Raw genomic sequence first — 22,181 nt, forward strand, 5'->3', positions numbered from 1 at the left:
CAGGGACCTCAGGACGTGACACTGAATCACAGTGAGAAGAGCTACGGAAGAGGTTCCCGACCTTGTCCCCAGGTGGGCGCCCCTGCTGCGGGGTCCACAGCCCCGCGCTGAGAGCCGAGCCCACCGCCTCCTGCGGCGCCCCCTGGCGGCGGCCCTGGGAAGCGCAGCGGCCTCGCCAGGCGCGGGGGCTCACCGCGTGCGCTGGACCGGGCGGGGGCGTGGCCTCGTGGGCGGGGCGGGGCCGCGGGGCGGGCGGGGGCGTGGCAGCTCGGGCTCCGCCCCGAGGGTCCGGCGCGGGTTAAAGGCGCGGCCGGGCGGCGCGGCGCGCACTGGCGGAGCGGGCAGGCGCGGCGCACGTGTCCGCGGCTCCGAGTCCCCCCGCCGCCGCCCGGCCCCGCCCACCCCTCCCGGCCGGCCTGCCCACGCGCACGTGCCCCGCGCAGACCCGCGCCCCGGGCCCCGGTAGCGAGTGGGTGGCGGGGCCACTGCGCATGCGGAGCTCCAAATTCAAACAGCTGTTGGCAGGGGCTGCGCGCCGCGGCCGGGAGGCTCGGAGCCATGGTGGACCGCGGCCCGCTGCTCACCTCGGCCATCATCTTCTACCTGGCCATCGGGGCGGCGATCTTCGAGGTGCTGGAGGAGCCGCACTGGAAGGAGGCCAAGAAGAAGTACTACACGCAGAGGCTGCATCTGCTCCGGGAGTTCCCGTGCCTGGGCCAGGACGGCCTGGACCGGATCCTGGAGGTGAGCGCGGGGCGCGGGCGGGGCGGGCGCGGGCCGGGCGGCGGGGACGGAGTCCGGGGCAGCGCGCGGGCGTCTGTCCGGGCATCGACCCTGGGAGTGGCACTGCTGACCGACCTGCCTGGAGCCTTGCACCGCTCCGGGGGGGGCCTCCGCCCAGCCTCGGCAAGCACCGTCCACCTCTCGCCACGGGCCCCGGTGGCCTCCCTCCCGGGGGGCTCCGGCTCTTGCCCCGCAGCCCCGTGAGCCCCGGCGCGTTCTGCACTTTTCACGGACGCGAGGTTGTTTCTTGGAGAAAGATGCCAGCTAGGTGGGCCGAGTGCCGCTTCACCTACAGCAGCTCTCCCCAGCTTCCGCCCTCAAGACCGTCTGTAGGCCAGCCTCAGTTTCCCCCAGGGCTGATGTGGGTGGGAGGGAGTCCTTTACCCTTGCTGCCACGGGCAGCCGGACGATGGAGAGCACTGGGCAGCCTAAGAGCGTCGGCCAGCACCCCCTTCTCGTCCTTCATTGGATGGGCACTCGGAGACGAGCATGGGAGTCTTGCCCTCGCGGGTGGGGGAGTTTCTTTCTGGACAGCAGTGGGGTATCTAATTTATGGCGCTTCTTGGCGCCTGTGGACCGCCCTGCTTGGAGGAGACCCGGGTTGCATCCCAGGTACCACACAGACGCCTTTCCTCCTGCACAGGTACCTGAGCTGAGGACTGGCGGCAGTTAGAGGCTGCGCGTCTCTGCCCTGTGTGTGTGGGGGGTCACTTTATAGTTTCCCTTGAGGAAACAATTGCTCTCTAGAGGACTTGTTTGTGGGCCGAGGGGCTTTGTTTGCAGGGGAAGAGGCTGCCGGGATGATAAAGAATCGGCTGCTCTCGAAGTGTTTCCCCTGCTCCTCCACGCCGTGGCAGGGGAAGGAAGGAAAGAATTCAAGGCTGAATGTGGGAAAATAAACTTCAAAACAGGAGTTGAAGGGAAAGGGGTGGGGAGAGGGGGGGCAGCTCTGGACCCACGACCTCTTTCTTTAGAGGTCTGTGCCAAGGAGCCTGTTGTTGGGTTCATCCATGATTTGCCCTCTGCCACCCTGCCTCCCCCTGAAAAAAAAGACAGGCAGGTAACTTCTAGAAAAAAAGATGTGTGCATCAGCCGATCTGCGCCCCCCCCCCCCCCCCCCCCCCCCCCCCCCCCCGCTCTGCCACAAATACTGCCCAACCCTCTCCAGCCAGGTTTGTCCCGTCCTCTCGCTTCAGAGGAAAAACCCAAATAGCAGCGGGCGCCTTGGGTCAGCGCCTCTGGCCGGCTGCAGAAAGCTGCCTTGCCCTGCTGGCTGGGAACTTGGGTGGAGGGAAGGGAGCCCCACAGCTCCCGCCATCACCCTCTCGGCCTTGCGGGAGCCCGGAGCCGTTTCCACCTGAGGTTCCGCATTTTTTCAGATTCCAAATCACCTTTTGTAACCCGAAGGGAGCCCCTGCCCTTGAATTCCTGGGGTGGGGGCTGGTCGGCTGTGAGGGGTGGTTGGGAAGGAGGGACTAGCCAGGGGTTGGGGTTTCCCCTGGCCTTCCCATGCCTGAGAAAGCCCACACACCTTGCCTGGCTCTGGAAGCCGCCCCGGTTGTCAGGTGCTTCCTCTCTCTGGCTACGCTTGAAGCCGGGCTGCTGGGACCCTACTCTCCAAAGCCATACTCGCTCTCCTTCCTCCCTGCCCAACTGTCTTGAACCCTTGCCCTGCAGCTTGCCCTTCCAGGTGTTGGGGGCTGCCGCCTAGACCTGGGGAGGAGGCTGGGGGGCGACCCCCACTGCAGGAGAGAGACTTTAGTCTTCTGTCTTGGCCCCTGCCTCATTACGATTCCTTTTGTCTCCTGTGCAAAATGAGGGTCTGAACTGCAGTTAAGTGTGGGGAGCCGAGGAATGATGGCGCTGGCCATGGTGCACCTGGGCTTCCTCTGGGCCCCGCTGCTGTGGCTGAGCATGCAATGACCAGGTCACCTTGGTAGGGGCTCTTCTGGGATTTCAGGTACTCAGGTAGTCCCTAGTCCCCTAGGTTAGCAGGCGGCTGAGCTGGGCTGTCTCCCAAGCCACCTCCCTTGCCACCCTTGCCCCCCCTCTGGGGCATGTGAAGTTGTTGAATGGTCTGTTGTAAGTGACTTAGGAAATTGGTTCAGCTGGACTCTGTCTGCTGGGAAATTCTATTTTCTGTTTCCCCTAGAACAGACTGCTCCTGTGTTGCGCCTGGCTAGCCCGTCACCTCCTGGTCACTGAGAATGCAGCAGACTGCGTCACCCCACCCCAAAAGGCAGAGGGACGGGGTGAGGAGGGGTGAACCCATCTCAACCTTCACCTCCGTTGTGCAGTGACCATAAACAGGAAGGGTCTGAGTTTCCCATGGCCCGGAGCTCTGAATAAGCACTTTATAGCTGCCGTCTTCTTTTTGTTGAATCTGGACACCCCTTTTTACGGATGTGAGAGCAGTGAGCCCCCCCCTCCAAAAAAAAAAAAATGACAGCTTAGAGCTTGTCCAAGATCCTACAGTAAGGGTCGGGCTTCAGATTACCGTGTGCTGTGTTCCAAAGTCTACGGCACAGGCATGTTTGTATCAGGTGCCCACTGTGTGCCAGGCGCCGTATAGGGTGGGGCCTGGCTGCCATGCAGGGAGGAGGGTGACGAGTTCAACAGACTGCTCCGGTGGGCTGCCGGGAAGAGGGTGAACAGACATTAAAATCTAGAGGTCGTGCTGAAGAGAAGTATGGGGCTAAGGCACTTGCCTTGTTCGTGGCGAACCCAGATTCAATCCCTGGCTCTGCATAGGGTCCCCTGAGCACCTCTGGGTGGAACCTCCTAAATAAATAGAACGTGGAGGTGGGGCTGGAGAGATAGGAGATGGTGAGGCAGCTTGCTTGGAGCTTGGTCAGAGTCCTGGCATGCCAGGGGTCACTCCTGACCCACCCTCCAAAAACACAACAGAGTTAGAGGTAATACAGCAGCTGGGGTGCTTGCCTTGCCTGTGGCTGACCGGGTTCAATTCCTGGCATACTGTACGGTCTTCCTGAGCACCACAGGGAGTAATTCCTGAGTGCAGAGCCAAGAGTAATCCCCGAGCATTGCCCTGTATGGTCCCAAAACAAAAATCAGAAACAAAACACTGAAAAATTAAAACTAAAACACAGATTTTCAGAAGGAGGCCCAGGCCCAGCCTGAAGGTTCAAGGCGATTCTTCCCAGGCCCAAGAGGGGTCTTAGAATTGGAGAGCTTAGCAGGTAGGAAAAGGGGACAGAAGCCCCTCGCAGGGGGCAGGGAGCTCTCCTCGCCGTGGAGACTGCAGGTTTCAGGCTGTGGCTTTCTGAGACCCTGACTGTCCCTTGCACCCACCATTCCTAATGGGGTTCTCAGGCTCTCAGAGTGGCTCAGACTCTTGCATTCTGCTGGCCTCCTTCCTCCTAAGCTCCAAACCACTTCCCTAACCAGAGTTTGGCTGTTTGATTGCGGGCAGGGGTCTCCTCCTTTTATTTCCTGGATGCTCCGATGGCTCCCGTGCGGGCTGCAGCCTTAGAGCAGCAAGGCATATTCCAATCTTGAGGCTCCTGCCAATACCAATCATCCCTCCTGGATTTTGAGGAATATCGCTGTGGATTTAGCGGGTAAAGTTACATCTGCGAATGGGGCTTGTTAATGGAGTTTTCTGGAGAATCGAGGGTTGGCATGAAAAACCTCTTGTTATGAGCCTGGTTGAAGCTGTAAAGCGCCCTGGCGCACTTAGCGGCCTTTGTGAGGAGAGGAGGCCGCACAATAGAGCTTTTGATAATCGGGACGGGGCAGCGGTCTCCACCATCCCTCCAGACTCGAACCCACCGTCCAGGGCTGCACATGTGCGAAGTGAGCTCAGAGAGAGAGAGAGAGAGAGAGAGAGAGAGTGTCCTAGTCCCTTCTTCACGGTTTCTTCTCTTATTTATGTTTTGCTCAGAGGAGAGAGAGAGAGAGAGAGAGAGAGAGAGAGAGAGAGAGAGAGAGAGAGAGAGAGAGAGAGAGAGAGAGAGAGAGACCCTTCTTCACGGTTTCTTTTTTATGTTTCGTTCAGAGCTGAGGGCCGCTCCTGCTCCCCCCCCCCATAAATTCTCAAGCGCACAAACCCACCTTTGTTAACTGATCCAGTTGAGAGTTTGAGCTGTGAAAGTGAATTTTCATCAAGTCATTTGAGAGTTTTACTGGAGCACTTGAGAGCTGCAGATGAAACGGGAAGAGAGAGACCGGGAGGAGAGCAATGAGCTGGCGTTGAAAGGTCCTCGTGGGAGCGGGGGGGGGGGGGGGGGGGTGCCGTAGAGGGGCCAGGGAGGTGATGGTTGTTGCTTCTGAGGACTTTCCTGGGGCTGGGGCCTTATTTCGCTTCTAGTGTTGGAAAGAAACACAACCCCCAGTTCTGGATGCTGCGCTTCACTGCTTCTGACCTCCGGCCAAAGGCTTTCATCTCGGACTTGGCTCTCTGCTGCGGGTCTGACGTGTGTGCTGAGGGAGGGAGGGGCCAGGACGCTCGAGGCTGGGGGAAGGAGAGGAGCTCTGTCTGAGATGGGCCCCCCTGGACACCCGTGTCCGTGGCTAGGTGCTCCTGGAGAAGTGGGGACCCCAGAATGCGTGGTGAGGGGCCAGGGGGAGCTGGGGCTACCTCTTTTTCCTGTTCCTTTTGAGGGGGGTGTGGAGAAGGTCCCGGCGATCTCCCTGGAGAGCTCAGTGGGTGCCCTAGTATTCCTGGAATCAGGTGCTACCTGCCTCCCCAGTGGCAGGAACGTAAACCTGTTCCTGAGCGCCCTCAGTCACGGGAGGCCCTGGCAGTTGGTGCTCGGGATGTGCTCATCATGAGGGGTGGGTGCCGCTGTCTCCTTCCAGGCCCCTCTAGGCACAAAAGTGGCAGGAGAGATGTCACCCGAATTTTAGTGTCCCCCTCCCTAAGGGTCTCATGGCTGGTGCTGTTGCTGGGTGGTGCTAAGTGTCACACTCGCCTTAGTGGCGGAACAGAAAGATCAGCACCCTTGGATGGTACTCCGGAAATCCGATGGAAAGGCTCACGTATGCCAGGCACCACCAAGCCATGAATATCTTTGTTTAATTCATAAAAAAAGAATTGGGGAGTCCTCTCGGCAGCAGGGTGTCTTGGCTGAGAAGGCCTGAGAATGTGGTGTCTTGAGGCCTTAATGTGCCTGGGATGACCAGGGCCACCCCAGCAGTGCTCGGGGCCTCCAGGGGGTTGGGGGGTGGCTCCAGGGCTGCACTGGGCCATGCTTGGGGAACTGTGGGGCACTGGGGCCATGTAGCTGACATGTGCCTTAACTCTGTCCTGTCCCTATATGCTTCCTGATTTATTTATTTATTTAGTAAACAGACCATGTGATGTTTCAACATTTTATTAACTGTAAGCAAGAAGTTCAGTGGCTTTGAGTCACATTGTGGTAAAACTGATCTCTAGAACTTTTTCATCTTGCAAAACTCATTAAACAACTTCCCTTTCCTCTCTTTGGGGCTCCTGATAACGGCTGTTTTTTTTTTTTTTTTTTCTCTCTGATTTCTCTACATTCTCTGCTGTAGGAACCACTCCAGTAATTTGTCTTGTGTAAATGGTGCAACCACTGTGGACAAGTGTCAGGTTTCCTCCAAAAGTCAGAGAAGGAAGTTCTGTAGGGTCTTGCAGTCCCGCTTCTGGGAAGAGACAAGCGTGAGCAGGCGTGTTTGGGGAGGGTTTGGGGGCTGCAGATGGTGGCTCTTTCTGGCCCGAGGCCCCTAGGAAGGCAGCCACAGCCAAGGTGAGGGTCAGATGACTAAGCCCTTCTGGGTTTAGTCAAGGAATTTGAACTCCCCAGGTGTTTGCAATTTTCAGCATTTTAGAAAGTTTCCCTCTTGCTTTGTGGCCCATTGCAACTTCAAAGCAGTAGAATATTCTCGAAATGAACAACGGCATTTCTGTGGGCTGATCCCTTCACCCCATGGGTGTTCTGATAAGAGTGCCTCCTCCCTTTCTCCTTGTGATGAGAAGTGTGGGTTTTTCCACCCAAGGCCACACAGCTCGCAGCCCTCCCCCCTTCCCTCCCTGTGTCAGCTGGGGGTGGTGCGCTCAGCTCTAATGCCTGCCGAATCCTGAGCTTCTGGGCTTTGGGGCTGGGAGGTGAGTGGCTCCCCAAACCTCAGAGACCTGGGTAAAGCTTCCTGGGGCGCGCAGGGGGCCTCTCTGCTGCTTGGTTTCGTTGATGCTGAGACGTCAGCCAGAGGCCAGGAGTCCTGGGAACTCTGGAGCTGGGGGCGAGACGGGGCTGCAGTGGTGACATGTGGGAAATGTGGACGCAAGTGTTGAGTGACGAGCTGCAGATGGCAGGGCCCGGAGACATGGACCAGGGTCAGGGGCTTTCGGGGCTTAATCCCTGTTTCTCAGGCGGGGGGAACCCCTGGGCCAGCAGGGTTCTAGCTCCGAACAAAACAGCCCCAGCCCCGTCCTCCCTTTTGGAAGGTTGCAGCCCATACCTGGTTGTCCGAGGTGGGTGTTTCTTGGGTGTGCACCTCTGAAAGGTGGTCAGCTCTTGGGTTTGGGTGCGGGAGGGGGCCCACACCCAGCAGCGCTCAGGACTTACTCCAGGCTCTGGGCTTAGGGATCAGTCCAGGTGGGCTGGGGGACCGTAATGGTACCAGGGACGGAACCCAGGCCCTCGCCCCCCTCCCCTGCTGTACTATCACTTTGGCCCCGGTGGTTGGCTTTTGAATTGAAAGAAGGGTCATGGGAGAGAGGCTGTGTGTGTTCGTGCTGCCTGCCCAGGGCTGGGATGGGACCTTTGGGTTCACTCCTCTCCCCAGCCCAGCTGGGAATGGTTTTCACTCTGGAGCCTCTGAATGCACCGGAGGGAAAATGGGCTCCTTGAGGCTCCCGGTCAGCAGGGATTTGAACCCAAGGCTCCTGCTCTTGGACCATTCTGTTCTATGAGGCCGCGCTGCTGTCCGGAAATGCTCACCTCCGTACCCCCAGCAGCATAGGCTCAGCGAGAAGTGGGAAAGGGCCAGGCAGGACTTGTTCATCTTCAGAGCCTTAGGTGCTTACTCAAGTGAATTTCACATGTCAGTCTACTTACCTGTGGAATGGGGTAATAGATTACCCCTCTCTCCAGTCCAGCGATGTCAAATCTAATACCTGTAAGTGGCTCTGGGTCTCAGTTGCGCCCCAGCTTGCGAAGGGGGGTGGTCTATTCCCCGGATGAGGCTCACCCATGCTCGCCATTCCTGGTCGAGTTGCTCTGTGGCCCCACTTGTTAACGACACGTCAGAAGATGGAAGGTCTGTCGTCTGGGGCCATTGGCTCTGTCCTGGCTGCCCCCTGTAGAGCCCTCGGCCGCATGGCCAGACAGGCATCCACCCTAGACTGTCGTGCAGATAGATTGGGGCGAGCTGTGCCCGCCTGGCTCAGGTCCACCCCCTTTTCCAAACCCCTCTGAAGGCTCCGGGAAACTCTCTGGTCGGCCTTGAAGTGTGCATTCTAGTTTTCCTCTCTCCCATCGAAATGTTTGGGTTTCCCGCTGAACTCTCTGGGCAGGGTTGTGTGCCTCCCGTGGTGTTCTAGGACCCGCCACATCTGCGAGGTGGGGAGCACCCGGGCCCTATGGTCGCGCCCCTCCTTGGGTCTGGACGGCCAGTGCGTAGCTGGGAGGAGTGTCTGGGTGCTGTGTGAGGCACAGATCTTTCTGGGGGGGCTTTTGGTTTGGGGCCCACACCAGCAGTGTTCGTGGATCACTCCCAGCTCTGCACCCAGGAGTCCGGGCAGGGCTCGGGGGGCATATGGGATGCCGAGGATCGAACCTGGACTGGTCACATGCGAGGCAAGCGCCCTCCCCGCTGTCCTATCCCATCCCGGCCTGCGGTTCTTTTAAAAGTCTTAACCGATTTTATGTGGCAGTTTTGAGGAAGGGGCAGGAGAAAGTACTACGCTCGAGAACACGGCTCTCTGGAGAGAGCCCGCCACACGGCCCCGCGCAGAAGGCAGGACGCCCACAGCTTACGGGAGAATGCAGGTGACGCAGGAGCAGGACAGCAGGGCCTCGGGCAGCGCCTGGGCCCGTCTTTCTCTCTGAAGTTAGACTTAGGTACTGAAGGCGCTCACTCTGCCTGTGCCGACCCTGGCTCCACCCTGGGCACAGCGCCAGGCGTGCCCTCCCGGCCCCCTGCAGAGGTCGTTGTGTTCACCGGTGGTCCCCGCATGGCAGGTGCGTCTCGGGAACACAGCACATGTGGCTTGGTGTTAATGCCGCCTTGCTGCAGGGCAGGGCTGATTCTGCCCCGGCCCCGGCCCGGTCCTGCCCCTCGCCCTGTCTGGTGTGTGCCGAGACCAGCACAGTCGCCCCTTGCAGGAGTCCCTGTGCTTCCATCCATCAGAGGGGCACAGGATTGCCCTGTGTGGGCAGGCGGCTGCACTCCCACCCCGGCCCCCCTGGGCAAGCCCAGGAAGAAAGCCCACCGAGAGAGGCTAGGTTTCGACGCACCACCGGCCGTGCCCGCCTTGTCTGTGAGGTCTGGGGTCCGAGGGCTGCGAGGATGTGTCTGGTCACAAAGGACTCACCCCAGGCCTAGGCTCCAACCGGAATTGAATTTGAATCCAGAAAGGGTGTCCCGAATCCTGAGAGGTTCCTGAAAGGCTGTTTGGACCCTGAAAGAACTGCTGCCCGTCCTGCTCCTGGCTGTTTCTGGTGGCCCCAGTGGCCCAGGGGACTGTCCTGCCTCCCCCTGTATCCCTTGCCACTTTAGGCAGGTGGGGGTGGGGATGATGGGCGGGACCCTGGGGACCCTGGTGCTGGGAGATGGGCCCTGGTGGAGGGAAGGTGCTGGGACACTGTATGACTGAACAGCTTTGTGAGGGTCTGTCTCACAGCGTAGTGCTGTGTCACTGTCATCCCATTGCTCATCGATTTGCTCAAGCGGGCACCAGTAACATCTCTATTGTGAGACTTGTTACTGTTTTTGGCATATCGAATATGCCATGGGTAGCTTGCCAGGCTCTGCCGTGCGGATGGGATACTTTCGGTAGCTTGCTGGGCTCTCCGAGAGGGATGGAAGAATTGAACCTGGGCTGGCTGCGTGCAAGGCAAAAGCCTTACCCACTGTGCTATCGCTCCAGTCACAGTGAGTCAATTTAAAAAAAACTAAAAAAAAAAAACCCTCCAGGCCTGTGGAACCAGCTCCCAGTCGGCCTGTGGACTGCCTCATGGTCATCTCTCCCCTGGCTGAGCTCGCAGCGTTGGCCGCCCTCCCTCCCCAGGCCCCTCACTGCTGGAGCTGTCCCCTTCACTCTTGCTCCGAACTCTTCCACCTGGAGGAGACCCCGCCCCAGCCAGTGGAGGCTGCATGCAGCAGGGCCGTGTGCGGCCCCTGCTCCCAAGAGGGAGCAGACACCCTGTATGGGCTTTGTCGAGCAGGGGCTGCGTGCCCCGGAGAAGGAGCCCCAGCCCTGCCTTTCGGGGACTGTCTCCTGACCACGTACACGGAAACTGAGAGGGCAAGTGGACGTGCTGGGGTGGACGGAGGCACCCCCCTGCCCCTTCCTCTGGAAAGTGCCGTTTGATCTTCAGAGCCTTCTGAGGAGGAGCAGGAGGGCTGAGCTGTCGCAGGAAGAGGCATCTGAGCATGACCTCCGCTGGGGGTCGGGGCCCTGCCTTACCCGCCCACCCTCACTGCCACTTGGACTGGCCCGCAGAGGGCGGGGGGTGGGCAGGTGGTGCCAGCAGCATCTGGGGCACTTCAGGGAAGCTTGCAGCAGTGCACACTTCCCCTGCCCTGGCCCTCACCTGAGTCTGCAGACGCCTTCATCATGGGTCAGGGGGCCACACTTGCTCCCATTTGCCAGATCAGAAAACTGAGCTCAAGGCTGTGCTGGGGACTGTGCGGAAGCCCAGCGGAGGTTCACCGCAGCCTGCCCATGTCCAGGCCGAGCTCTGTCAGCTCGCCTTCTATCCCGTTTGCTCTGTGGCGCTGTGGGTGAGGCCAGAGCTTCATCCCCGTCCCTGGAACCACCTTCAGGCCGAGGCCTGGGTCTGAGACGCCGCTCGGTAGAGGCGCACTTCCCGACAAGAGGGAGGCCCGAGTCGGACGCCCGGCACTGCACAAGCAGGAGCAGCTCTTTGAAAGTGGGAGAGACCGAGGCGTGCCCCCACTCACTCTGGCGAGCGCCCTGTGGCCGCCAGCTTCCCCAGCCGCCCAGCACCCCATCCTGTGCTGAGTGCCAGCTTCCTCCTCCACTAACCAGGATCTTGTTTTTGGGGAGATGAGATAAAAGTCTGAAATTGAAAGGCTCGGTTTTGTTTTTCTCTTGTTTGGTTTGTTCCCCCTCGCCCCCCCCCCCCACCCACACGTACATCCCTGGCCCATCCGGAGCCTGGAGTGGAATGATGTGCGGCCCCTCCCCGTCCGGGGCCCTGCCCGCACAAGGCCTGCGCCCCAGGAGCTGTTCTTTGGCTGCTTGCTCCAGGCGGAGGGTGAGGTACTAGCCTTGCAGGCAGGGCTGGCTGGCGGAGGAGGAGAATCGGGCTCTGGACACCTCAGCTGCTGGTGCCCCATAAACTGGGAGGCTGGAAGGGTGCTTAGTGGTTATCTGACCGGCCTCCCTTTATTGTTCTGGAGCCAAGGCTCAGGCTCGGGAGGTTATGTAACTTTCCCAAGGTTGCTGCGCCCACAGGACAATAAGGCACAATCAAGGAGCAGTTCAGACTCAGCGGGGCAGTTAGGGCCGTTGGGAAGCCCAGGGGGCAGGTGGGACGGGGGTTGGCACTCGTCCTCCTGGGCCACCTGGCGGCTGCCGGGCAGTCGGGGTTCCCTTGATATGACCCCGGGGCTTCTGTCATTGGGGGCAGCTGGGGAGAGGTGGGCTCCTCTCGCTGGCCTCGCCTCTCTCTGGACCCCTGCCCGTGACCTCCACGGCCTCAGCGCACACGAGGGTGGAGAGGCCCGGGCAGCCCTGCCTCCTCCCGAGGTCCAGGTCCACTGATAAAGTGGATTGCCATTGGGGGTGGTGGCAGAGGGAGGTGGCCCTGCGGTCACTCACCTGCTGGTGACTGCATCTGCCTCTGTGGCAAGGCAGGCCCAGGGCCAGGCACTGTTGCACAATGGCACGTCGGGGACGCTGCCGGAGCCTCACCTCTTTGTCGTTGCTACTTTATTTGAAGCCTGTGGGTTATACATTTTTCTGATAAAGTTGTTACAGGCCTTCAGTCTCACCAGCAGAGTGACCTGTCCACCACTGTCCCCATTCTCCCAACTGCCCCCAAGGCGGGCCCCTTAGCGCGCACAAAACACTTCGTCTTATATGGCTTGTTACAACTTAGTGCCTGATGGTGTTATTAAAAAATATATACATACTTGAGTGAAAGAAAGGTTGTGGAAATGGTTGTATCTCACCAGGGTGTCAGTCGGCCCCCTGCACCCCAGGAGCAGGACCAAAGCTCCTCCCTCCCTCCAGAGTCCGACTGAGCCGGGCGGAACCAGGCCGGGGCACAAATGTCCCAAGTGTGGATCGGTGACAGCTGCTGACAGGATGTGGGCACAAGCAGACAGGATGCCCACAGCCCACAAAGGGGCGGCCCACGGCTGGGTCTCTGTACTCTTGGCCCTCAGACCCTGCAGTGAGGGCCCTGGCAGGATGAAGCCAGCGGAAAGAGGCTCAATGCACGCAGAAGCCCACCACACGGTCCCCGGCACTGCTGGGACACCCCCACTTCCAGCACCACGGAGCCTGGCGGGGGGCAGGGGCACGGATCCACCTCTCCTGCTCCAGCACTAGCAGAGCTGGCGGGGCCACCTCCAGGCCCGAGACACCAGCCACAGCAGAGAGAGCCCAAGGGTGCCGAGGGGGTTGAAGGGGAAGAAGAGGCGGCGGCGCACCTCGGCTGGCTCACCTCAGGGCTGGGGCTTCGGGCCGCTCACTTGCTCTAAGGCGCCACCTGCCTCCACTGCAAAAGAAGCGAGGTTCCCGCCCCGCCCCCAGCTCTCGGCCAGCTCGAGACCCACAACTGAGTCTCAGAACAGATGCAAGACCTTATGGGTGCACAGGCCTCCAGGAGGAAAACTGGGTAAGGGGCACGCAAGTCCCCACCGGACAGAGCCCCGGCAGTCACACCACCGGCATGCCAATGGCCCCACTCCCCTGCTTCACAGCCCGTCTCCACAGAGACACCAAAGCCAAGAAAGTTCCAGCACATCCTTACTCAGGCTGAGAACTATGGTCTTCCCAGAGCGCGAGCAGGCGTCCCCACATCCCTCTCCCTGGAGCTCCTGAAGCCCGGGCGGGCACACCCATACCCCTCAACCGCCGTAATGGACGCTGGGAGAGCCCCTCACAGCCCAGTACCGTCAAAGGGGGGAGGAACAGACGCCAACTCAGCTCAGGAAACAAACAGTAACACGGAAGCCTCAACCAGCAACGGACAGCTTAGTATACTGCTGGGGGTTGGATGAAGCCGGCCACTTGGCCATGGACCCCACGGCAGGTCTTCCCTGGGCCAGAAAGTTGGCTCTTGTGCCCCGCCCAGGTCGGGGTCTGCCCCCAGCCCTGGGCACAGGGTGGACCTGGCCCCGTTTTCCCAGGAAGACGGAGTGGCGGCTGCCGGCAGCCCCTGTTCCCGTACCTGCTCCCCTCGGCTGCGGGCTGTGTCCTGACCCTGTTAGCTTTGGAGCGGCGCCCTGGCCTCCCTCCCGGCGGGTGCTTTTCGCCCCAGGAGAAGTGCTGAGTGGGCTGATGGGCCCGCGGTGCCATTGTGTCTTGTCAGCACCCCTGGGGAGCAGGAAGAGGGAAGGTGTCCTGGTTATCAGCTTTTCAACACCGTCACCTCTGACACTCCCCACCCACCCCCAGTCTAGCCCTCAGTCCCCAGACCTGCCAGGAGAAGGCCCTGGAGTCTGTCCCGGCCCGTGTGACGAGGCCCGAGCAGAGAGCTGGGGCGCAGGCCTCGGCTACTCACCAAGCTGGTGGTGTGGGGGGCAGCTGGGGGGCCCTGGCCGATCTCAGGGGCCACCACCTGTGATACCTCAGGAGCTAGTGAGCGCTCAGAGCTGAACTTGAGGTCTCACCCGCGGGGGCTCGTGCCCTGGAGCCGTCTCCCCAGGACCCCATTTTTCCTGGTGGCGGTGTGCTGATGCTGAGACATGTGAGACTTGGTTTCTGCCTTGGAGCGTTGCATGGGGCCATGGTGGCCAGTTAGGGGGCGCTGCTGTCCCCTGGGGCTGCCTACACGAACCCACACGAGAGCACCCACCTCCCAGGGTGGCCCGCCCCGGGGTCCTGGTCTAGATGCAGGCGGCGTGGGGGGGGACACACGCACACCTGGCGGTGCTCAGGGATCACTCCTGGCAGGCTCTAGAACTGTGTGGTGTACCTGGGATTGAACCTGGCTGACCCTGTTGCCGTGCGATTGCTCCAGCCACCCACCCTGTCTGTCCCCTACTCCCTGCCCTCCCTGGACAGCCGGGCTGCACACCCCTGCAGTGGACTTCTGTCTCACCCAGAGCTGCCCAAATCTTACCAGGCCCACCACGTCCTTTTTGGGAAGGGAGGGGAGTCAGTGTCCTCCCTCCCCTCCTCTTCCCCTCCTTACGTCTCTGTCTTTTGGGCACCCCTGGTCATGCTCAGGGGGTTACTCTGCACCTAGCAATCACTCGTGGCGTTGCCCAAAGGCCCTCATAAAGGTTCCAGGAATCAGACCCAGGCATGCATGAGAGGCAAGAGTCCTCCCCGCTCCACTAACTCTCAGTCTACTTTCTTTAAGCAAACAAATAGGAAGTGCCCCTCCCACTTGCATCTGAGGGTACTGCAGCCCCGCTCTGGGGCAGCTGGTGGGGGTCATCCTGGTCTAGACCTAGGACAGGCTCCCAGCAGCAGTGCAGGGCACTCTGGGGTCCTGCTGACTCAGGAGGCCGAGAGCGGCGTGCTGTCTCCCCACCTGCGTGCTCAGGAGTCCCTTTCCTGAGGTCAGCTTCCTGCCCGGCGCTCCCCGCCCCCCACCCTGCACGGCAGTGTCGACCTTGCCTTGGGACGCTTGCAGGGGGCTCTCCGGTCCCTTGGGGCATGCCAAAGGGGCACCCAGTGACCACCCAAAGTGGGCACACCTGCTGCTTCCCCTGCCCAGGCACACGCATGCCCTAGCCCGCGGTAGCGTGGTTTCCTGCTCTGAGTTCTTAAGTCAGAACACCAGGTCGTACTAAAACAAGACGGGGGGTGGGGACAGCTGTAGTTCATGGGTGGCTGATTCTGCATTTGCGTTGACCCAGGGGAACTCGGTCTAAAAGCAGGCAGGGCGCGAGGCCTGTCTCTGCCCCACGGTTTCCGTGAAGCTTGTGCGTCGCTGAGTGCAGAGACCTGCCCCTCAGGTGGGGGAAGCAAGACAGCCGTGGCAGGGTTTCAAGTGCGAGGGACACGGAGCACAGATAAACCCTGTTCTGGCAAGCATGCTCTGGCAGCGTGCGGTCCCCGTGCCTTTCCTTCTGGTGGCCGAGGGGCCCCGGACATTTGAGGGACAGGGGCGCTCGGGCGGGCTTTTGCCAGCAGACCAAGCTGTGTGAGGTCAGACCCGTGAACTCAGAGTGAGCAGGGGGATGTGGGCCCCAGTGTGCCCTCCGCTCTGCCGGATCCTGCAGGGGCCCAGGGAGGCCTCTAAGTGAGCCGAAGCACCCACGCGAGTAAGAGGTGGGGTGAACCGGAAGGCCCAGACTCTAGTGTGGTGTTCACCCGCTACTGCTAGTAGGTTTTATGGATTATTGTGGCTGTTGGTGTAGTTTGTCTTGATTCTGGACTCAAACCCAGGGCCTCCACATACATACCGAACACACCTCTGTCGATGAGCCCACTTCCCCAGCCCCTACTGGTGGTGGTTTCACTTAACCAAACCAGAATGTGCTGTGGCCGCGTTACCAAACCGTGGAGAGGAGGGGGCAGACTCGGCGGTGCTCGGGGCTGAGTCCTGGCTCTGTGCTCGGGGATTGCTCCGGCAGTGCTTTGGGAACGTTACGTGGTCCTGGGATGGGACCTGGGGTGGCCACATGCCAGGCAAGCCCCTCCCGGTGCTGCAGGTGGGCAGGAGCACAGGACCCCCCTCTGGGAAAGAGCTGCTGCTCCAGCGCCAGCCCGGCGGGGGTCAGAGAGAGCGTAGCGCCCCCTGTCCTTTCTGCTTCTGTGTTTGGCATGGGGCTGCGGGAGAGTTTCCATTTCCTGTCGCCACCCTGACCTGGTCTGGGGGCCCAAGGCTGAGGTGGTGGGCGGGTTTTCCTCACCTCACGCCTCCGCCAGCCTCTGCTGGGAGGGCCTGGCAGTACTTTTCCAGGCCTTCAGCTCAAAACACGGCTTTTCTCCTGCCCAGGTCCACACCCAGTTGGCCGGTGGGCAAGGCCAGCCCCTGTGCTGGTCAGAACTCTGCCTAGGTGGCCTCCTTGGGTTGCTGGTCTGGCACGGGGGAGCGGGACCCCAGTTCTGGACACTACTTGGGGTCTCTGTGCTGGACCCGCTGGCAGGCTGGGTGTGGGGGTGCCCTGGCAGCTGGAGCTGCTTGCCCAGTGCTTTTGGCTGTGGGGAGCTGCCTGTGCCCGGCTCTCCCTGTCGGCCCACCTGGCATCGACGGGCAGGGGCGGCCCCCCCTGCACACCGCACCGGCCGAGGTGACTTACTGTCGATGGATTTCGGAGAGGATGGAGGCCAGCTGCTTCCCGGCGCCCTCGGGAGGCTGCGGCAGAGGAAGTGGGCTTCCAGTTTAGATGAAATCAGACAAGAAAGGCTTTATGGCTGTGTGTGTCTGGGGTTGGGGGTGCCCTCTCGAGGACAGTGTGGGGCTTAAGGGCTGGGGTGAGGATGCTTCTGCCGTGGAGAGGTGGTTGCTGGCCGGGCAGGTGGTGACCTCACAGAGGGATCAAGGGTCCCTATCACTTAGAACACCTGGATTATTTTTTTGCTGTTCTTCAGACCAAGTGCCTTTTTGGGGGTGGGGGGGCGGCAGTGCTTCTTGGGTCCTATCCAGCGATGCTTAGGGGTTACTACTCTGCGCTCTGCCCTTGGGAATCATCCTGGCAGTGCTCAGGGACCATGTGGGATGCCCTCCCTGCTGTATGATCTCTTGGGCCCCAACACCAAATTCGCTTTTTTAAAAAGGATGTTCAATTTTGGGGCCACACTAGGCAGAGTTTGGAGCTGACGTCCTGCTCAGTGCACAGGGGACCCCGTGGTTCTGTGGGTCGACCCCGGGGCTCCTGCGTGCCAGGCCAGCGCGCCAGCCCTCTGAGCCCCCTCTGGCCCCGGTTGCCACCTCTTCGTGAGCCCTGCCCTTGGAGGTGTTGATGAGAACCTGCCCAGAGCACCAGGCTGCGCTGTCTGCTCAGAGCATGTGGGGAGGGGTGCCGGGATCCAGCTCACAGCCTCGCGCTCACACAGCAGGCGCATTTGCCGCTGAGCTTTCCCCAGGTCAGCCAGTGAAGAGGTTTATCTTCGAAACCTCAGTGCTCTTGGAACAATTGCTAATCCATGGGCAGGCTTCCTGGTGAGTCCTTTGTGGCCAGAGCCAGCCGTTGAGGGAGGAAGAGCCCCTATAGCCCAGGCGCTCTGAGGAGCAGGCGTGGGGTGTCGGCCCCTCCCCTCGGGAGTAACTGGAGGAGCAGGTGCCCGGCCGTGGAGGGGGGAGCCCGGGTGCAGCTGTGCAGGTGTGGGCTCTTCTGCCTCCTCCCCCGGGAGTGCCCCGGGTGGTTCCAGAGCTGCTCTCCAGCCCCTCACCTGGGAGCTTCTCCACGTGGACTGGTTAGTGAGGTCGGGTGGAAACAGCATTGATGGCAGGGGAGGGGCCCCCTGCTGAGGGCAGCTAGTGGACCTACCTCTGGTCAGGGCAGAGGCGCCCGGGGACAGAGCTGCTGTGCAGTGTCCTGTGGGCTGGCCGGGAAGGGGGTTTGCCCAGCTCTCGGCCACAGTAGCGCCAGCACTGGGGTGCAGGTGGCCTCGTGCCCAGCACCCGTCCTCGTCCTGGCAGCAGCCCGTGGTGTGTGGCCTGTGAGGCCTGGAGAGGCGTGCTGGGGGTCCAGGACCACAGTCCCCCTTGGGGTGCACCTACAGCCCGGCCGTCCCCCGCCCCGTGGTGACTGGGCAGGCGGCTGGGGTTGCCTGGGCTGCAGAGTCGGAGCTGGGCGCAGGGACGACCACTCAGCACTTCTGCTGACCTGCTTTGTGGCTGCTCGGGCTGTTTTTAGAAACCTCGGTGTTGGGGCTGGTGCCTGCGCCTTCGTCTTCCGGCAAGGTCGGGGTGACCTTGCAGTGCTGGGGGAGGGGGCAGGGAGCACCCGCATTTGAGGATCCTACCTGATCTCAGGGAGATGGGGTGCAGCTGCCTGCTGGCCCCAGGCCACCCTCACCACATCGCTCCCCGCCCACTGGCCCAGGCAGGGGGTAGGTGGTCCCGAGAGTCGGGGATGCCAGTCTCTGGAGGGTCCTGTGCCGACCACGCGCCTTTTCCTGCCCTCCGTGAAGCAGGTTAGCTCTGAGAGCACAGCTGAGAGGGTGACCTGGGCACACGTGGGAGTGGGAGGGAACTGAGGGAGCCCCGATGAGACCCCACCCCGAGCGCAGCCCCCAGCAGCGCCGCCTGTTTGCTTAGGCCCCACCTGCCGCCCTCTGGGTCACCGTCCCGGTGAGGCGCTGCCCTGCACTTGGCTCTCACGGGACAGCTGCCCAGCTGGGAGAGGGTGACCGGCCGGCCGAGAACAATGGGGGGCAGGGTCACCTGCCTTGTTTTCATTGTCCCTCCAGAGCAAGGCCTGGGAGGCCAGGCCTGAGAAAGTCGGAAACGGGAGGTCTCCGCTGCAGGCTTGCTCGAGAGTGGGGTCCAGGGGCACAGCAGGACTGCGAGAGCAGGAGGGGGTGCAGGACGGGACAGCGGGCTGGGGAGTGGGGGCTGGGAGGACGGGGAGTGGGGGCCGTGGTCTGGGCAGAGATGGGGGCAAGCAGGTGGGGGGCCCACGGGGTTCTGCAGGCTGGAGTCAGGCGCGTGCCTTGAAGTGCAGGCGGCCAACTGCACTCTAGCTCCTGCCACCTCGCACAGCCCCGAGCACTGCTGGGTGTGGCCCCCCAGCCAGCATAGCTCAGGCTCTGGGCTGGGTGTTGAGGTGGCTGCGGGCCGTTCCCCCGGGCCCCCTGCACTCTTGATTGCCAGCCTGAGTCTGCAGCACGCTCACGTTTCCCCCAGGCCCACGGGGGCTGTGCGCGTGGCTGCACTGTCCGGGGTGGGAAGGAGTGGGCAGAGAGACGGGGTTCTGGGGAGTCTCCGCGAGGGGCTGAGCCCGTCTTGCCTCGGCCTTTGTTGACATCCTGGTGCCAGCAGAAACTCCGCCATATCTTCCTTCACAAAAATGCCAGTGTCTGGCGTCACTGTGCGACTCTCCAGCACAGAGGCCGAGGGCGGGTCTCTGCTCACAGACCCCACTCTGTGTCAGCCAGCAGGGGCCCAGGGCCTGCGCCAGCACCCTGCTCGCACTCTGCCCTCCCTGCACCGCCCTGGTCTCTGGGCCGGCAGGGGGCCGCGAGCATGCGGAGAGAGCCCTCCCGGCGCCCACAGACAGTCCCCCGGTGCAGCGCCTGCGCCCTCCAGTCAGGCTGTGAATGCGGCGAGGCAGCTGGGGCTCCAGGAGTGGGTCTCTGCTCTCCCAGCGGAGCCCCCCGCAGCTTGTGTCCGAGGGGTCTGGGCCCAGGTTTCCTTTCTGGGAAACTCGTGAACCCCCAAGATTAAAGAAAGCTGGAGAAGTTGAATCTGGGCCAGAAGGGCAGAGCTGGGGCCTGAGCCATCAGCTTTACTTCTCTAGCTGGCCCTGGGCATCAGCTGGACCCACAGGGCAGGGTGGGGGGTGGGGGAGATTCTGTGCTCAGGTTCAGAGACCTGGGGCTGCTTCGCCCCCTGGCGCCAGCAACCCAAGGCCACCAGGAATCAGCACCCACTTGCCCCTGCCCCGGCCCCTCATCTTATGCTGGGCCTGAGACGGGAAGGCCCATTGTCCAGTGCTCTATTTCCACCCATCGCCTCTATAAGTTAGTAATGTGAGAGGATTTAAGAATGTTCAGAGCAATACCAGGGGGCCAGTGCTGAGCTACAAACTCTGGGGCATTATCTTTTTATTTTTTTTTGGGGGGGTCATACCTGGTGATACACAGGGGTTACTCCTGGCTCTGCACTCAGGAATTACCCCTGGTGGTGCTCAGGGGACCATATGGGTTGCTGGGATTCGAACCCGGGTTGGCCACGTGCAAGGCAAACGCCCTACCCGCTGTGCTATCGCTCCAGCCCCTCTGGGGCATTCTAACCCCTTCCCCGTCTGTCTCATTTCACACCCACCCAGCCCTGCCTCCCATTCCAGTGGGGTCTTTGTTTATTTTACTTGGTGATGCTTAGGAATTGCTCCTGGCTCTGTACGAGAGATAACTTTATTTTCTTCATGGAATCAATGTGAGCCAGCTCCTTACAAAGCTGTTCATGGTTAGGTTCCAGTCATGCCATGTTCCAACACCTGTCCCTCCACCAGTGTACGTTTCCTAGCGCCAGAGTCCCCAGGCCCCTCCCCAGGTGACCCCCCATCCTGTGGCAGGCACTCTTCCCTCTCAGAGATCACTCTTGGCTGTGACTCTGGGCACCATACGGGATTGAGCCCCATTCGGCCATGAGCTGGACTAGAGCCTGGACCACTCCGGGGGTCTTGGATACTGTGAAACTAGACAGACAGACTGATGTGGGCCCGAGGGAGCCGGGAATGGAGTGGGGTAGGCACGCCGTGTTGGGGTGACACTGCTCCCACTTGGCCTCGGGGGAGTGTGAGAACCGAGACGTGGGTGTGCCCGCTCCCCACCTCTGCCTCCATCTGAGGGAGGTTTAGCACACGCCCCACCCCAGCTGCCCTGTCTGGGAGCACCTGGTCCGGCACAGTCTGCTCCTGCCCTACCCACGGCGGGTTTTCCCCCGGGAAAGAGGCAGGCTGAGCCGACCATGAAGGGCAGTTATCAGTGTTGGGAAGAGACGGGAAGGGGAAGCCAGAGAGAGAGCAGAGTGGGTGGGGTGCTCGCCTGGACACAGCCCACCTGAGTTTGATCACAGGCACTGCCAGGACCCTGAACACTGTCAGAACAAGCTGGTTCCAGTGTTGCGAAGATAGCACAGTGGGTAGGGCGTTTGCCTTACATGTGGTCGACTCAGGTTCAATCCCCGTCATCCCATAGGGTCCCCCTCCCCCCCAGCACTGCCAGGAGTAATTCCTGAGCATCGCCGGGTGTGACCCAAAACAAAACAAAGCAAAAAGGAATAAGCTGGTTCCTTCCCCGCCCCTAGCAACAGCAGAGGAACGGGCACCGCCACGTGGATGCGGGTGGCCAGTGTGACGTACGCTGTGCTGGACATGTGGGTTTGGGCAGATGGGCAACCTGAGGCTGGTGGCTAGGTTATTGTCCCCCTGGGGGCATGCCCTGCAGTAGGGGGTCCCTTTGCTCCCAAGGGCACGAGGAAGCACGTGCTCCAGCTCTTCGGACAAGACTCCCGTTTCCTTCAGGGAGGACCCGCCTGTGGTCACCCACAGCCTCCCCGTTCCCAGCACCTCTTCCCCAGCTCACCCCCTCTGCTCTCACAGCCGGGTTCTCCTCCTCCCCTTGCACCCTGGGCCTCGTGTCCTGCCCCAGCCCCACGCTCTGCTCCCCAATCCCTCAATCGGAGAAGACCTCCCTGCGCCATTGCTGGTAAGTTGAACCCAAGGACAGAGCGACCATGGAGGCCGGCGGGCTTGCTTTATTATCCCTCTCATTAAATGGGCGTCACCTCTCCCCAGGTGGTTGCTGGGGACTTGAGAAAGTCAGGAGCAAAACCCGCCCCCATGCAGAGCCTGTGCCCTCTCTCTCTAGCTCCCTCGCCAAGCCCGCCTGCTCCTTCCTTACCAAGTGCCCAGACAGCGTGGTGGGCTTTGGGAATCCAGCACGGAGCTGCCCGGGGCGGCCTGCATTCCCTGGCACTGGCCCGCGGTGTCCTCTGACCCTGCCCACCCCAGCTCCTCATCCCTTTCCCCTGGCACAGCAGCCCTGGTGCCCCACCGCCCTGGGACTGCTCACTCAACGCCTGTGCCTCACTACCCTCATCTGTGAGGGAGAAGCCAGCAAGCTGACTGCCTTGGAGATCAGCCCTTGCCCGCGCGGGCTCCACACCAGCCACCAGCCACCAGTCAGGGAAGCCGGCGCAGTCGCCCTGACGCTCCCCAGGGTGTGACCAAGTTTCTCTGTGTGCCTGGACCTTCCCAGCTCCCACAGCCTGAGTCCACCTCCCGGGCTGGAGCTACCTGGGTCAGGGTGGAATGGGTGATGGGGTCCAAGTAGTGGGGGTGGCCAGGAAGGTCCACCCAGAAGACCAGGGGTCCAGAAGTTACTGCAGAGCCAGCAGCTCTGTGTGTCCACCCATGAGGTCACT

The 22,181-nt window shown here is 61.3% G+C and overlaps 1 protein-coding gene across 1 annotated transcript in view; it reads left to right on the forward strand.

The window, feature by feature from the left end:
- The first annotated feature begins 354 nt into the window (after positions 1–354).
- The window catches only part of KCNK5 (potassium two pore domain channel subfamily K member 5), a 31,178-nt gene continuing 9,351 nt past the window's right edge, over positions 355–22,181 (forward strand). The window contains exon 1 of the mRNA XM_004619332.2: positions 355–744. Coding sequence (XP_004619389.1) covers positions 559–744 — 186 coding nt within the window. The 5' untranslated portion in view covers positions 355–558. The remainder of the gene's footprint in view (positions 745–22,181) is intronic.

This window comes from Sorex araneus, chromosome 5 (assembly GCF_027595985.1).
Source record: "Sorex araneus isolate mSorAra2 chromosome 5, mSorAra2.pri, whole genome shotgun sequence".
In the NCBI taxonomy this organism is placed as follows: Eukaryota; Metazoa; Chordata; class Mammalia; order Eulipotyphla; family Soricidae; genus Sorex; species Sorex araneus.